Genomic DNA, 16,784 nt, shown 5'->3' with positions numbered 1-16,784 from the left:
TCAAGGTGTCTTATCATGGCCGCATATTCAAATGTCACGTGCATAGTTCTGTACCTGCGTGTATGTTGCAAGAACACAGCAGACATGAAAGTAGGTGGAGACATCATTAAAACTTTTATGATATTGAAATAGAACCCAGTGTTTAATCAGTTAGCCCATATAAGGATTAGTATAACCAATGACATAGAGTAAACAACTGTGTTTCTGCTAATACCATAGGGATCATAATCTGTTCCTGAGATTAAGGTTCATACATTTTGTTCCAAACTATTAGTATTTAAATTAACCCCTGTTCATAACTGTGTTTTCTTAGAGCTGTCAAAGTGAAAAAGAATTAATATTGCTGTACACAGTGCAGAGTGGGTGAACCATTGCTTTCAGAAATATTCTGTTGCAGATTCTTGGTATCTGTTAAATGACTTTGAGAGAAATTATGTTTTATATGGTGGCAATGAATGATGAGTGCAAAATATTGTGACAGACAGTAATTAAATGCAAGCTACTAGTTTACAGTATTTTTAAGCATCGCCTGAAAGGAGTTTGTATGAGTTTGTTAACCAAAAAAAAAATAATGTATCGAATTACTAGAAATTGTATATTTTGCTATAAAAAGTGGTTAAAGTTTTCTAAATGCTTGTCTTAATCAGTTGCCTTGAATTATGATGTAATAAGCATAGGGTGCCAATACTTTAAATGAGAAATTAAATGAGATTGTGTTTTGAATTCTGCAACTTGTCAGCTTAGTACCATATCAGTTTTAATAGCCCTTTTAAAAATATATTTGTGATATTTTACTTGGTTTGAAATGCGATAACAAAATTAACAGTATACAGCTCCATTTAACCAGATTTCTGTTTTTCATGAAATGCTAAATTAAAAAAAATACACTTTCAACCAAAAGTCACATTTAATGTTACCAGTACCTGACACCATGTAGGGAGAGAGATGACAAAGGAAGGGAGGTGTTGCATTCAATTTAAATCTAGTCGTACTATTAATTTCAAATAGATAAGCTAAATATTTTTCTAACATTTTACTGAACAATATCTAAAAATCAAAGTGATTCATAATATGTTGCAGACTTTGAACACAGTCTGCTTTTTCTTGTGCTGAGGCAGAGTTAGTGGCCTTTTGTACACTGTTTGTTGCTAGGTGAAGTATGCAGAGGAATTTACTATATTAGGGTCGCTTATAGTGTGTGTTGTCTATAGAAGCGTCTAATACAACAGACTCATTCCAGGAATGACAAAAAAGTTTGTGGCGTGCATCGGAGCGCGTTCCACACCGGCGTGTGGCTATATCAGAAAATTACAGTACAGATTTAAACAAGTGTCAGTTCCAAAGCATTTCAGCTTGTTTCTACTTCCCATGGCCGTTCACAGTATCCAGATTCTGTAGCATTTTTATCTTTCTTAACAAAGACTGCACCTCATCTGTCCCAAACGCATTGTGCTGATAGCCAAAATGGTTTTCCTTAATTGTAGTTGATTGTGACAGTTACTTTCATGATTATGTAGTCTGAATGGTTTTAGTGTTGCTTTGCTTCGAAAGAGGAAAATCTGAAACCGAGAAGCAGCAGTATTATTGCCAAGACCACAATACAAAGGCCGTCATTGTAGAAAGGGGGTCTCCTGTTGATGGGGTAAAATCAAGTGCAGAAAGAAAAAGAAAAAAGTACCACTGTTTGTCAGTTCATCGTAAAATGATGTTGTGCATATTCTTGCGGTTAATCCATATTTAGACCTATTACTTATTACATCAAGTTTAAAAAAATAAAAAAAGTAATCCACCTTTTTCTGTATAAAAGGGTGTGGTGCATAGTAAATCAGGTAATTTATCTGGTATCCTGGGAAAACTGTTAATAATCCACGGATCAAAAAGTATTTAAAGTGTTTTGATAAACTGTCTGAAATAGGACTTTTGCCAAAATAAACTGCCAAAGTTTCTGGAAAGCTTCCCAAAAATAACCATTACCCCCTGCATTTAAGTATAAACTTATGTAAATTTGTACACACTCAGTTATGAGCAGTACACTTTTTACACTGTCCTGGTTGGCCTGTCATCAGCTATGTGTAATGTAATTATAAATATGTGTGACATTAGGATTAATATTTCTAAGTGCCCAAGGGAAGATGTTATATTGTAGAACACTCTTTTGTAGGTCCCGGAAATATATATTAACCATAGCAACAGTAACCATGACATTAGTGATGTGTTCAATGTGAAATTCCAGTTTCCCACCCCATTTTCCCTAAAGATGTGTTTTCCTAAGCAAGAATATGTGTGCTTGTTTAGTTGAATTTGAAATCATCTGCAGTGTATTTATATTGAAAATCAAAGAATGAAAACAGTACTAATATTAGTAACAAACTAAAGGCTTTGGACCCAAACAGGGTTGTTATAGCGAGGGTGCACTGTATTTAGTGTTTGACTTGTATGTTTAATATATGACACTTGCACATTTTAATATATAATGCGCGCACATTTGTTGTTTCATTTTGGTTATTTTTCACCTCCCGTACTTTTCATGGTATAAAGAAGTTTGGATCAGAATCCAATATCGTCCCTTACAAAAAAGTAATATGCTGCAAGTATACTAGTTCTTAAATACTGGACATTTCTTAGATTGTATCTTACTTCTCTCTTGCATACCTGCATTGTCTCTTGCTAGATATGCACCTCCAGATTCTGACAAATACTTTTAGAAAAGCAGAAGCTCTGGATCAAAAAGCTATAATGCTCTGCGGCTGCCCACCTATGTGATTAACTATCTAAAAACTAGTAGAAAAAAAAAAAAAAAACTAAAGGGACAAGTCTGGGGACCCCTTTTTGGAAGATAAAAATAATTTGATATATATATTGCTATATATATATATATATATATATATATATATATATATATATATATATATATATATATATATATTTATCATGAGTACCTGTGCACGTTAAATTTTAAAAGATTTTAGACGTCTTAGGACGTCTTTTTCACAGAAAAAGACGTTTCTTGAACCTGTTTAGACAAGACATTATTACTTTTTTTCAATGAAAAACAGTGTTAATGAGTATTAATAATTAAGAAAGTAAGTCACAGTTAAATTCTATTTATTTAATCACATTAGTAAAATCTCTAAAAGAAAAAGACAGAACAAACATGTTACTCTGCCATATTTTATGGAAATCAAGAAAAAAACATGTAAATGAAAGTTCATTTTCTTTTTAAAAACTACAGCACTGACTATTTTTTTTTAAATATACATAAAACGTAACAATTCTTTTAAAAATACGTTAAATACAATTGTGGCCAAATCATATGAGTCTATTTAGTCACATTACATTTGCCTAGCAGAATAAGATTTAGTGGTGCACTGGGATTAACATTAGAATTTTAGTACATTGTACAAATACACTGATTTACAAATGTGGTAGGCTTGGAGCATTTTTGTACAATTGTACAGGGTATTTTTAGTAACATTTGTTTACCAAATGTAATTTTAAAACGTATCCACGTCAAGACAGCATGTAAAAAATATTTTGGAAACAGTGACAGGCAACACTGAGTGGCTGATAAACTAGCTGCAACATGGGGAGAACAAGCAAGGTCCTAATTGTTTTTCATTGACCTTTCACATAGGGGTAACAGAACAAAGCTTCGCTTTGAACTTGCGACTAAATCAATCTTTGTGTGTGTGTGTGTGTGTGTGTGTATATATATATAAAAATCTTTCGTTTTTAGCCACTGTTTGTCTATCCATGGTCGTTGTCACAATCTTTTGCCGTTTTAACAAGCTCTGACAGTGAGCATTGGAAATACTGGACTGGCATTTTGTATGTTAAATGGAATTCAAGTAATCATCAATAGTTGACTTCCTTTTTTGGTGAAGTACCTTGTTGCATAAGTTACAAAATAGCTTCCCACTGTCTTCATGAAGGTCTTTGTAGCTTCATGCCCTATCTTTATCGGTGCTAATTTAGATTTGTTTCCAGAGCTCGCCAATGGCTTTAGAAATCTACCCAGGGCTAAACTAAAGCTTGCACTGAAATCCAACCACACTTATTACTATACAAATGTATGCACTACTCTAGTGACATGCAACGTTGATAGTAGGGACCAAATGTTCGTGGTTTCTTTTTTGTTTTGCAAATAAATGGAGAATTCTGCGAGAGTAAATTCTGTGTTTTTTTTTTTTTTTTTTTTTCCCATGATCGCGGAATCCTAGATTGACTAATTATATATTAGTATAGGCAGAATTGTAGCAGCAATATTCTGAACAAGCTGCAAGTGGGACAACAGGCGTTTTAGGACAACAGAAAAAAAGTGCATTACATTAATCAATTCTAGATGAAACAGAGGCTGTATTTCTCAAATGGTAAAAAGATACTTTAGTAACTTCCCTCATCAGTCTCAAATAATAGATCAGGATCAAAGATGACCCCCCCAAACTCATAATTTGTAGTTTAAGTTTTGATGAGAGACTGCAAGGGTCGAGCTCATTTAATCTTACATTTCCTTTTAGTTGGTTCTGTGAGCCCACTAGCATAACCTCTGTTTTATCTGAATTCAACACGAGAAAATTCTGTGACATCCAATGCTTGATGTCTGTAAGTCAAGTAACTAATAACACCCAGACTTAAGAAATAGATAATGCCACCCAACGGTAGCATATAGAATGAAAACTGCAAGGGACCTAAAATAGAGCCTTGTAGAACACCACAGATAACTTCCGATGATTTTGCCTCTCCAATAGAGATGAACTGAAACCTATCAGAAAGATAAGATTTGAAACAGGATAGGACAAGGCCAGATAGTCCTACTGTGCTTTCAAGATGATTCAGTAGGATGGGGTGGTCTACACAGTATCAAAGGCTGCATATTTCAAAGTGGCCTGGTGTCAGTCTAGCGCAAATTTACATGTAGGCATAGGCACATCCAGCAGCTTAAAAGTTTCTACAATCTTACATCAAACATTATGATTTTAGGGATTAATGATGTAGGTATAATACCTTTTATGAAAAAGTAACATTTTGTTTACAATAATAGCTGTATTTTGTGGTCACATGACCAAAACCACAAAAACTTGGTACCAGTGAAAAGTTCAGTCTGGCCAAAAAAACAAAACAATATGTAGTTAAGCTTGACTGTCTTAGTAATAATAGTACCATATTACTTTGAATAAGTGCCACCCTTCAATAAGCGCCACACTCAGATATCAGATTTGTAATAGCTGCTGCTCTCGAACAAATGCTGCTCTCAATAATGAAAAATGTTCATTAGCTTCTCTTCAATATCGTGATGAACAGGGTATCACCCGCCACCACACAGCCTTTTCTTTTTACCTTATGAAGATGTCGGCACTTCTTGTAGCTGAGGTACTTGCTTTCTCCATTCCCTGATGTGACGCTCATCATCTCCCAAGTTCTTGAGCAGCACGCTATCTTTCTGATCTGCGAGCTCAGCAGTTTTCAGTTTAAAAGCAAAGTTGTAGACCGACTTCACCGTCCTGATCACGTTGTATCCGCAGAAATAATCTTCGATATAGGGCTCCCTCAAATAAAGTAAAAATCTCAATAAAAAAAGTTGCTTTTCAAAAACCGCGGTACTTCTAGTTACCGCCACCCTTGAATAACCGCTGCAGCTGTTTTTAGCTATTTAAAATAAACCCTGCAGCATTAATTTATAGTAGTACAGTACTATACAGTCTACTGTACTATATTTCATTGGATTTAGTTTAATTTCCTGTTTGATCAAATTATAACGCGTACCATTTCATTTTAGAAGATGGCTTTTTATAGTCATTTGATCTTCAGCATGTGACACCAGCTGATGGAACACTATTTTAGTAGTAATCTGTGACAAAGCAGTTTCTAGTCCGATAACAGCCTCTTATAGCGTGCAGAAGATGCAGGACAGGTAAACTAAACTGCATATTGCATTGACCTCAATTTTATCGTGGAGCATAATGTACCATACTTTGCGATTTTTATAGCTTGACATGGCTACCACTGTAAACCTAAAATAACTACTCATTACTTTTGTCATTTCTCTAGAGGCTTCGAAGAAAACTAGTACAACTTTATTGTGGCAACATCAATTGTGATAAATGTTCTTTTAACATGATGAATTAAAAACCTGCTGTTACTATTAAATACTTTTGTGTATTTGTTATCCTTCGATACAGAAGTTTCTAATTTAGATAATGATGTTAAAGGACACCTCATGTCATGCCACTTGTGAATTCAGTCTAAGAAAAATACTGTATGGTGAGGATGTCTTGTTATAGAAAATGTCCTGTGGGAATTTCTCCACCTTTCCTTTTAACAATGACATAAATATAAGTGAGCAGTGGGTGGTAATGAGTGACACTGTGCTCATTAAAGTAGGGAACTCTTGGAAAGGCATCTTCCCTGCGGAACTTTTCATTGTTTGTACAGTTTGATAACTTCTTGTTTTGTTTAGGTGAGTGACAGATTTAATAATTGACCCATAGTGTGTTGTTTTGTTTTTTGTGCAGCAATAAATGCTAATTCTAGGGCTACTATAAAATGTAGTCTCAGACATATCTGATTTAAAGGTGTCTGCAATTACTGTGGGTTTATGTTCAAACTTTTTTTCTGTATAGTTGAATTTATTAGGAATTGATCATTAATGGAGCAAATACATGTGTTTGGATACAAGTAATGAAATAAAACAGAAAATAATAATTAATATGACAAGTACTGCAAGTTTGATATGCTGTTTTTAAAAGTCTACACTAATGTACATTAAGTGCACACCCATTAATTAGCCGATTTGATGATACTAAACAGAGGCTGAGTTGCGAATCTTATGCAACAGGGCTGGTATTTGTTTGTTTATGTATGTAAAGTATTGCCATTTTTTTCTTTTTTTTCTATTTTGCTGAGAAATATATGTAGGTAGTTACCTGGGAGATTAAACCATTTGAGATAATTTCTGGCATAAAATTGAATTTCCGGCACAAATTCTTACTTTCGCCAGACTCTCTCTTTTATGCAGCTGCATTTTTTTTTATGTCACCACCCCTTTCTCTGATGTCATCACCCCATTTCAGTCCCGTGGTTGCTGCTACATCTCTGTGTAGTTTTGCTAACGCTTTGCATTTCGTCAACTATAGATTACCTAGTTTGAATTAAAAAAAAAAAAAAAAAAAAAAAACCTTTGTAGTCACATAAAAAAATAATTTCAAATTAACTGAAATTAATTTTTATTTGTGAATGTCCTCATAGGTGATCTCCTCCATAAAAACTCCAAAATTACCATTGGAAATGCGATCAGGAAGAATTTCATAAATACCATGCATAGTTTTGGTTTTACACAATTGTTTGACTGGTGCACTGGATCATCTACTTCGGATTCTTTACTAGAGTCAGTGTGTAGAAGTTCATCACCTGACAGATCATCTCCTTTTGTCATCCCATATAATATCTTCTGTAAAAATAAATAAATAATAAAATAAATTTCAGGTTGGTAAACATTCTTGATTTATGTAGCGAGATTTAGTGTACTCTCTGATAATTTGTGTGCTATGGAGTCATGCTATACAGCAATCGAAACCATAGATAATGAAATGCTGCAACCTCGCTACTCTCATGCTACCCTTTGGCTTTGCACCCTCCACTGGCTACCAATCTGCTCGCATTCAATTCAAGACCCTTGTTCTTGCATACCGCTGTCTTCACCAACTGGTCATGCCTTCCCTATGCTCTCCATCCTCCCATGCCCACTCTTTCTCTTCCCTAGACCCTCTGTGGTGGAACCAGCTACCGGAGAACTTCAGGACTGCTCTGTCTCTTTGTGCCTTCCGCCACCTCCTCAAGACCCAAATATTTAGTCTGCACTTGTACAGTAGATCTCTTGATCTAGCCCGCCTTCTATGCACTGAACTTGCCTGACCTAGCACCATGTTACTGGTCACTCAGTGGATGCAATATCATTGACCTATGGCACTACTATCATCGTCGTCACCATCGATATAAATTGTATTAATCATAAGTTATCTCATATTGTTGTAACACCTGTAAGTCACCTTGGATAAAGGTGTCTGCCAAATATAAGAAGAATTCTTCCAGTCTACCTACCTCTCTCCCTTTCTTCCTTCCTTCATATTGTAATCTAAGATGTAAAACCTTCACGTTATGTAAACATGTTTTTGTTTTGTTTTTTGGAAAAACTTTGTATTCCAACTGAAAGTACACTTAAAAAGGAAATGATACCGAAAGTCTTTTTTTTTTTTTTTAGAAAAATATGTACATCAGTTAAAAAAAAAAAAAAAAAAAAGGCTATGTATCCTGTTGGTAATTGTAATAGGACATTATAAACAAAATACGTTTAATACAGTGCTGTATAAGTAATGATAACTAATAATCCTAGCCTTAACTTGGATGTTTTTGGCTTATTTTTTATCATGTGACTCCCTTTTTAAGAACAGAATCATATCAAAATAAGTGTATTTAAACTCAGAAAAGCTGTTCATTACAAAACAAGATCACTTGTTTTTACCTTCATATCTTGATTGGGCGCCTCATTCTGTTTTGTTGCCTTTTTTTTCAAACACAGCTGACAAATTATGTTAATTGTTCATCCCCAATTTGTTTTAAATTCATACATCATTGCGATCTGTGTGTGTGTGTGTGTGTGTGTGTGTGTGTGTATATATATATATATATATATATATATATATATATATATATATATATATATATATATATATATATAATGTGTGTGTGTTTGTGTTTATTTTATTTTTTGCTACAAAGAAATATTTAAAATATGGACTATTTTTACTTTACACTCCATAATGGCTATTTATGCTGAAAAGACAATTTCTCAGGGCATCTATGTAAAACTGGTGCGGAAAATAACCAACAATAAAACACACAATAGAGACATACTGTAACATGTAAAACATTGCAGACTACTAAGATTAATGTAGACCAAACTCCCTACAAGTTTTTTTTTTTCTTTGTTAATGTTCTGTGTTTCTTTGAACACTATTGTATTAAAAAAAAGTTTTGCACCAAATACAGTAACATATAGTTTAATTTCTGTATTTGCTTTTCTATTTTAATTTTTAGGTCGCCTCTATGCCATGCAGACAGGAATGAAATTAGACAGTAAAACCCCTGAGTGCCGCAAGTTTCTCGTGAAATTAATGGATCAGTTGGAGAAGGTAGGGCCATGTTATGAAACTCATCCTGTGCTTAATGAAGTATATGAATTGTGTGCAGTGTGGGCAGTTAGCTCTAAACCAGGGGGAGATTCTGCTGAGGCAGCTGAAATAAGTAATTGCCTGCTGTGATGATTGGTGGGTTATTTAATGGAAACTGAATTTATACTCCAAATGTGAAGTGCTTATAATTTTGTTTTGAGATCTACCTTATATATATATAATTTTTTTTAAACAAGTGAAAACCTAAACATAAAAGGTGTAGGTGTTTCACTTAATGCACTATAATGGCTTAGAAAATAAACTAATCTCTCCATGAATACTACATTTTTAACATTTTGGCAATGACTAGCTTTCTGTCCGCAGTAGTTGCTGTGTGTGCTGTAAAAGTCCTGAAATTATGTTATTTTAGGAGGCGGGGACGTGTACAGAACAGTTCTAGGGGATAGTATATCCTCTCAATCCTGGGGCATGGTACTGTTTCACAAACGCCTCATTTTCAACAGTGGAAATTCGGTACTGCACAAAGAGAGTAATATATGGATTAATACTTTGAACCTCTACACTATTTTTTGCACCTTAATTGGACTGTTTGCTGTGCATGAGGGATGCTTTGTTTTTGTCTGTGAGGGGATGTCAGAGATCAACGTCTGGTTAAATGACAACAACATAAACATATTGCAAACAGCATGAGGTGTTTGTAAAACCCAAGTTCAGTTAAGGTTTTGTCTTGAATGTGTAAAAAACGCATTATTTATTTTTACGTTCTCCCTGTTATTTTGTGTTTTTCCATGTATCAATAATAAAAAAAAAAAAAAAATTAAAAGTCTTGTAGTCGTCTACTTCCAAGACTGTGTTTGAAAGCAGTTTGAAACAGGAACAGTAAGTTTCCATTGGCAGGGGACCAAGAACAAACCCGTTTTATTTGGTCAGTTCATCAAGCTTAAATGGTGGAAGTTGCTTAATGTGTTGAGTGTAAAGAACATTGTAGGCAGGCACTGCCACTTCTACAACTGCTAATAACTCCTTAAAGCATTTCAGCTTGTAACTTTACTTTCAATGTCATGGAAATCCTTGATCAAGATCAAACAGCACCATTCACTTTGACCTGACCTATGATGGCTGCTATACAGTTATATGTTAGAAAACATTTGAGGTATTAACTTCATATTTACAGGAGTTATATGTCTTGGTGACAACGTGATTGACATTGACCTCTGACTTAATGTGGGTGTTTGTTCTGTATAGAGAAGTTACACTTTGAATTATTGTGTTAATGGTTGCTACACAGATTCATTCTTTCTTTTTTGCTTTTTTCTTTCATTACCTGTGTTGTCCAGTAAAAAAAGAAAAATACTGACTACGTGCTTTGAAATATGGTCTTTATAGCTGACACGCTAGTTGGTATGAGTCTCTCAATAAAGTTAAATTACAGATGGTATCCATTGCAAATTAACTTTTAGGTATTGTTGGTAGGTGAATGGATTCTGTACAATTACAGATTAATTATCCATGACTAATTTCCTTCTGGTAAAAAACCAAGATCCTTTGTATTATAATATAGTTGCACATTTAATATTGATTCCTTTGTAGAATCAGTGGTGATTCCAAGTATGTTTTTGGTTGATTTATCAAATGTTTTATTTAGTACATAACTAAGATCTGCCAGACATGATTTTATTGTTCTCCTGAAGGGGGTGTTCGTACTTTATTTGTCTGTTTTTACGGTATTTGTATATAGAATATGCATTCATTACTTATTTCTTTTCTTTTCTTATTGTTGCACCTCTTTGAGCAGATAAAGGATTGCAAGACAGCATGCAGAGCTTATAGGAAAATTAACTTTTAAAGAAAAGAACATCATTTACTTGAACAGGAGTACAGAAAAGGAATACAAGTTAAAAAAAAAAAATAATAAAAAATAGAGGAACTTGATGTAAGAATTGGTTGAGGCCTTAATTCATCTTGGGTCCAGAGGCAAACAGATTAGTAAGAATCTTGTCAGTGGAAGCCATATGCAATGGATACCAGGGATGCTTCTTCTGGCTTAGAGCTCATCCCTTCATATTTGCTTGTGCAGCTGAAGTAAACTCTCTGTACAGAAGTTCCCAAATCATTTGTCTACAACTGGAATTGTCATCAACAGCCTAGATTCCACACAGCAGGCCTTATTGGAACACATGTTAAAATTGAATAGGGTGTCAAGTTAGGGTATTTCCAGCTATACTGAGTGATATGTACTGTGGTATAGAGGTCTGCTCGGGCCTAAATTTGAAAACCTGACCCGACCAAACAAATCCGAACCCAGGCCGAGACCTTTTGAAATACCCGAACTGACCATCTCCACAAATATATTCCAAACATACGATATTTAAAAACAAAGTACTTTCCGTGTAGAGAACGGGTGCCTAAAGCGGACAACACCCAGGACAGATTATCACCCGTCTTTTGCTCAAAACTCTTCCGTTAAACCTCTTTGTCAGCAAACCTTTAATTTCTTCAAAACGTCTGGGTTACTGAAATCCCCATTTGTACCTAGCAGGGTTTAGGACCCAGGGGAGTCCTGTGGCAGTCTGCATTCAGTGCGTGAGGCAAGCGCTCATGCTTCACGTGTGATCAGTCCTTGAAAAAATAATAAGTGTGTGTGTTGTTGCGTCAGTACCTCAGAGTTTCATGCATTTTAATGAAATTTGTTCCCTTTATCTACACACCATACTCCACACTTATGGGGGAAAAAATTACATATTAAAAGTACAAAACTGAAAGATCATAATTGGATAAGTCTCCACCCCCGAGTTAATACTTGGTGGAAGCACCTTTGGCATCAATTACAGCTGTGAGTCTGTTGAGATAGGTCTCTACTGACTTTGCACACCTAGATTTGGCAATATTTGTCCATTCTTTACAGAACTGTTCAAGCTCTGTCAAGTTCCTTGGGGAGTATTGATGGACAGCAGTCTTCAAGTCATTCATATATTTTCGATTGGATTTAGGCCGGGGCCAAACATAACGCTTTGCATTTAGGCCAAAAGTTCCGTTTTAGTTTCATCAGACCACAAAATCTTTTGTCACATGGCTACATAATCTTTGCAAAGTTGCCATTGGCCTCTTGGTAGCCACAGGTGGAGGCCACTTAACTTGGTGTCTGATTTTGAAGGTGATTGGTTACACCTGAGCTAATTTAGGATTGCTATTACAAGGGGGGTGGACACTTATCCAACCAAGATATTTCAGTTTTTATTTTTAATTAATTTTGTACAAATTTCTAGAATTTCTAGGTAAGATGTGTAGAAATTAAAAAAAAAAAAAAAAAAAACATTCTGAATGCATTTTAATTCCAGGGTATAAGGCAACAAAAAGTGAACATTTTGAAAGTGGGTGTAGGCTTTCTATAGGCACTGTATATGTATATGTCTATATATGTTTGTGTGTGCATATTTGCAAGTGCGGGAAAATCCCTTAAAATATGTTAAGACACCTAGCTGCTGTGTTGTCCACACAATTTAGAATGCCTGAAATGCTACAACAATCTCTAAGGAAGTGGGTGTCAATGACGAAAGCACTATGAGCCGCATTCTGAGTAGTTCTGGTTTAAATAAATAAATAAATAAAAGTAGTGCTGGATATTTTAAATGCCGCTAGACTTTATTGTCTCATACGTGATTCTCGGCCGCGGTCTTTAAGCATTATAGAAACTTAGTACACTGCAGTATGTAAACAAGTTTTGAAAAAAAAAAAAAAACTATATTAAGTCGATCTAGGTGTTGTTTCACAAGCAGTGACTTTCACTTTAAATCTTAAAACTCAGCCCCATTCATATGCACATATTACTCAGGAACCGTAAAAGCCACCTACCTGGTACATGGCTTGTTTAACAGACTTGTTGTTTTCCAAAGACGTATTCAGTGTATGTATGCAGTACTCCTAGCAGGAACTATGATTGCCTAAAGTTAAGCCTCTCATCATGTGACAGACTTCACAGCTTAGGTTTAATTTTGAGTCTATTACTTTGTCATCGTAGCAGCTAGACTGAAAGGGGCGGATGGAAAGCTTAGAAGCTCCCCCCTCCTCCAATATGTTCATTTCATATTGAAGTTAATTGAGGGCAGTGACGTCAGCTCCCTAGCAACAAACCTATAAATATAGCCTATGAATAATATATACATAGCCTATAAAATAAATTCTGATTTTTGTATGGTGATTGTTTGCCGCAGCAGTTTTTCATGATGCCCATACTATAGTTCGTTCTAATTTTGTATGCTGTATAATGTTTGATAATTCTCCATCGTTCTTGAATGAAATCACCAAAAAGTGATATTCCTTAGTTTTTGCACACGCTTATTTTTACTTGGTAGGTACTCTACATTCGGAAACTTTTAGTTTTATAGTGAAACTGTTGATCTCTATTTTATGTTTTTCTTACATATTAAATTACAAGGAAAACTTTTATTTTACCTGGCTTGTTCCAACTGGACTTTAACATTATTGTAATTACAGCCAAAAAAGTTAAATAAATAAAGGTGTCTGGTTTTACTGCACTAAAATCCAAAGTACAAACTTGACCCTTTAGAGTTAAGGGATTATGACAGTACATAATGCTACCCCATCTTGTAGGATTCACAAGATTTTAACTGTGCAAAGTACAGAGTTACAAGCAACCAACTTTATAGTTATGTTCTTTTTGAAGTAAAGCAAGAAACAGTGCTGTCCCTAAGGATGCTTTCTGTTGTAGGAAAGACATTGGTTCCAGACATCCAGGAACCAATTAGGCATGGCTTGGGATTATCCAAGTTCCAGCAACATTAATAAAATGACACAGTAACACGGTCAACTACCTTGTGTCTACACTGACAAAACTGACAAAAGATATAACAAGGTTAAAATGGTCTGTCCTAATTTCTCTCCCCTGTCACCCCTAAAATCAGAAAGTATCTAGAACACTACCCGCATTCAAAAAAGCTTACTGTTCATTATTTTGATCATTAGGTAAAAGAGTACTCGCCACCTTGCCTCTGCTCAAACTATGACAGTTGAACTGTTATGTTTTGAAAAATGATGTCATGCAAATAACTGTTTATTTTGTATTTGCTTCAATATTGTGTGAAGCAAGTACTGTTTTTTCAGGACTTTCACTTTTTTATATACAGTATGAAGTTATTTTTGTTTACTTTCCAAAATTCGTAGCCTTTTTTTTTTTTTTTTTTTTTCTGTCGCAATATTGCCTAGACAATACTTGCAAACACTTCTATTGTGCCTTCTTTGCTTTACTGTCTTCCTCAACGAAATGCTTATGGTCACAGGCATATTCTTCTGTGGTTTCTGTGTGTTTAGGCATTTTTTACATTTCACCACAATTTGCAATTCTGTTTAAATTCCACAAGTGTGTAAATACTGTCAAACTGTAATACAGCTTTAAATCTCGCACGCAAGAACAACCCTCCACTTAAAGTAATTGTAATGTTGTTTTAAATCTCACAAGCGTGTTACAGTCCTCCAATAGAAATGTAGGAATTTTCTGCCACTCAGTATTATTCAGAACGGATCAATGTGAGATACAAGGAAGGAAGGAGGGACTTTGCCGAACTGCGCTGGGGAGGGTTTTTTTTTTGTTTGTTTTTTTGTAGGTAACTGTTTGTGTATTATTATTATTATTATTATTATTATTATTATTATTATTATTATTATTATTATTATTATTATGTTCACGGTGCCCCTTCCCCAGTTTAATCGTAGCACTCATTGGTAAAAGGTCACAATACGAGGGTAATTTAAAAAAAACATTTTTGTCTTTTTTTTTTTTTTTTTTTTTTTTTTTTGGCTTTCTTGATATATATATATATATATATATATATATATATATATATATATATATATATATATATATAAAATATTAAAAAAATAGGAAGTTATCCTTGCCAACTTTATAAGTCTACCAGGCATTGACTAAAAATAAACAGATAAAAGTTAATTTAGGTACATTTGCCAGATTGTATCTGTGCCCATTTCATGAAGCATGTAGTTGTGAGGCCCCAGTGTACAGATGATTAAACTGGGGTTTGAAAATGTTCCCACCATGTATTTCCAGTAATAAATTATTGTTTGTTTTGATTGGAAATAAAAAGTGCCGTTTAACAGGCAGCTGGTAAATGGTTTAATTGTTTACAACATGTTGGATTCGGGCTAGGATTAGATGTAACCTTTAGTGCTAAAGCCATGCATACTGGATAATATCCCCTTCGCCTAATATCCCCTTCACCTAATACCGCCATCGCCTAATAAAAAATTTAATTGAAAAGTACACGTGCAGTACATTTGTTACAACATTTAAGGAATAATGAACACATTGTTTCTCTCCTCAGTGTGATATTAATAATGTTCTTAGCAATATCAATTCGATTCTTGGTTTTACATTTTATAAACTTTAATACAAAGGGGACTGTAGTTTGAGAGAATAGAGCAGTTAAAACTTTCTTAAAATGTAGCCTAATACATCAGTATTTGTTGCTTTCTCAACCCCTCTTTTGAGCCATTTATCGAGCGAGTTTATCATTTATTCTGTGAAAGTGCTGTCATAAATGTATCTAGTGTGCTCCAAAAGTAAGCATCCTGTAATAAGACACTACTAGTTATACAGTACATGATCGCCTACTATAGCAACCATGGTCCACAGTACAGCGAATGGCTGTCACAGATTCAGAAATGTGCACGAGCAGTTTGAAACTTTAAAGAAATCGCCATCAAGGTAACTTGTTGTTTTGTTTGTTTTTTATTTTCAGTCAAACGCCCAGTTTTGTCACAGCCATTGCTACTGTCCAACAAATATCTGAGTGAAAACTTACGAGCACCAGTGCAAAACAAATACATTAATACGAACACATTAGACTGGCTACTTTTCGATATTAATTGGTAAAGCTCGTTAAACGCCAAAAAATATGAGTTTGACAAATAAATTTGGTAAAGCCACTTGTGGGTTTTTTTTTTCTTACTGTCTGCCCAGTCTCCGTTTCGGGGTCACTGTCAGTCACCTCAATGGTCCGTTAGTACTGTAGTGTCACACTGCTGTGACAGATCTCGTTGACTGAAGCAGTGCTGGAATGCTCTCATTTGTTTAAATGACTGCCAGTCATCAAGACCTGCACCAATTGCCAGCTACAGCGCCTGTCATTCAAAGCGCCTACTAAAGAAATAAAATTACGATATTAGGCTAATCATCGATTTTGCCAAGAACGCTATATTTTTAAAACAATTCATTTTTACTTGGTGTTATTGATGCTACCTTTTGTCAGCACATGTTAAAAAGTTGGATAGAAAAATGGCTTAATAAAGATGGTCACAGTGTTGGATGAGAGCACAGCTGTATTTATGGTGGTCTCTTGGTCAGGTTTGTTTGTGTGTTTGTTTGTGGGTATTATGGAGCAAAAGTTAACCCTTTCATTCCAGTAATAAAGCAGCTGTCACCACAGTGTCCAAGCTTTTTTTTTTTCCTTATCAAGTCTGATGCATTCAACTGATGTATTCCAGAGAGCATTTTAATTAACAGGTATGCATTTCTACTGGCTCAATCCAAAAATAGTTTAATTTTCATTTTTTTATTGATTT

At 34.7% G+C, this 16,784-nt stretch overlaps 1 protein-coding gene across 1 annotated transcript in view; it reads left to right on the top strand.

Moving 5' to 3' along the window:
- Positions 1-16,784, top strand: part of LOC121315890 (vacuolar protein sorting-associated protein VTA1 homolog) — a 58,275-nt gene that overhangs the window by 20,091 nt on the left and 21,400 nt on the right. The window contains exon 2 of the mRNA XM_041250462.1: positions 9,094-9,188. Coding sequence (XP_041106396.1) covers positions 9,094-9,188 — 95 coding nt within the window. The remainder of the gene's footprint in view (positions 1-9,093; positions 9,189-16,784) is intronic.

The sequence above is a fragment of the Polyodon spathula genome, chromosome 5 (assembly GCF_017654505.1).
Source record: "Polyodon spathula isolate WHYD16114869_AA chromosome 5, ASM1765450v1, whole genome shotgun sequence".
Classification (NCBI taxonomy): Eukaryota; Metazoa; Chordata; class Actinopteri; order Acipenseriformes; family Polyodontidae; genus Polyodon; species Polyodon spathula.
This window is presented reverse-complemented; position numbering and strand designations above follow the sequence as displayed.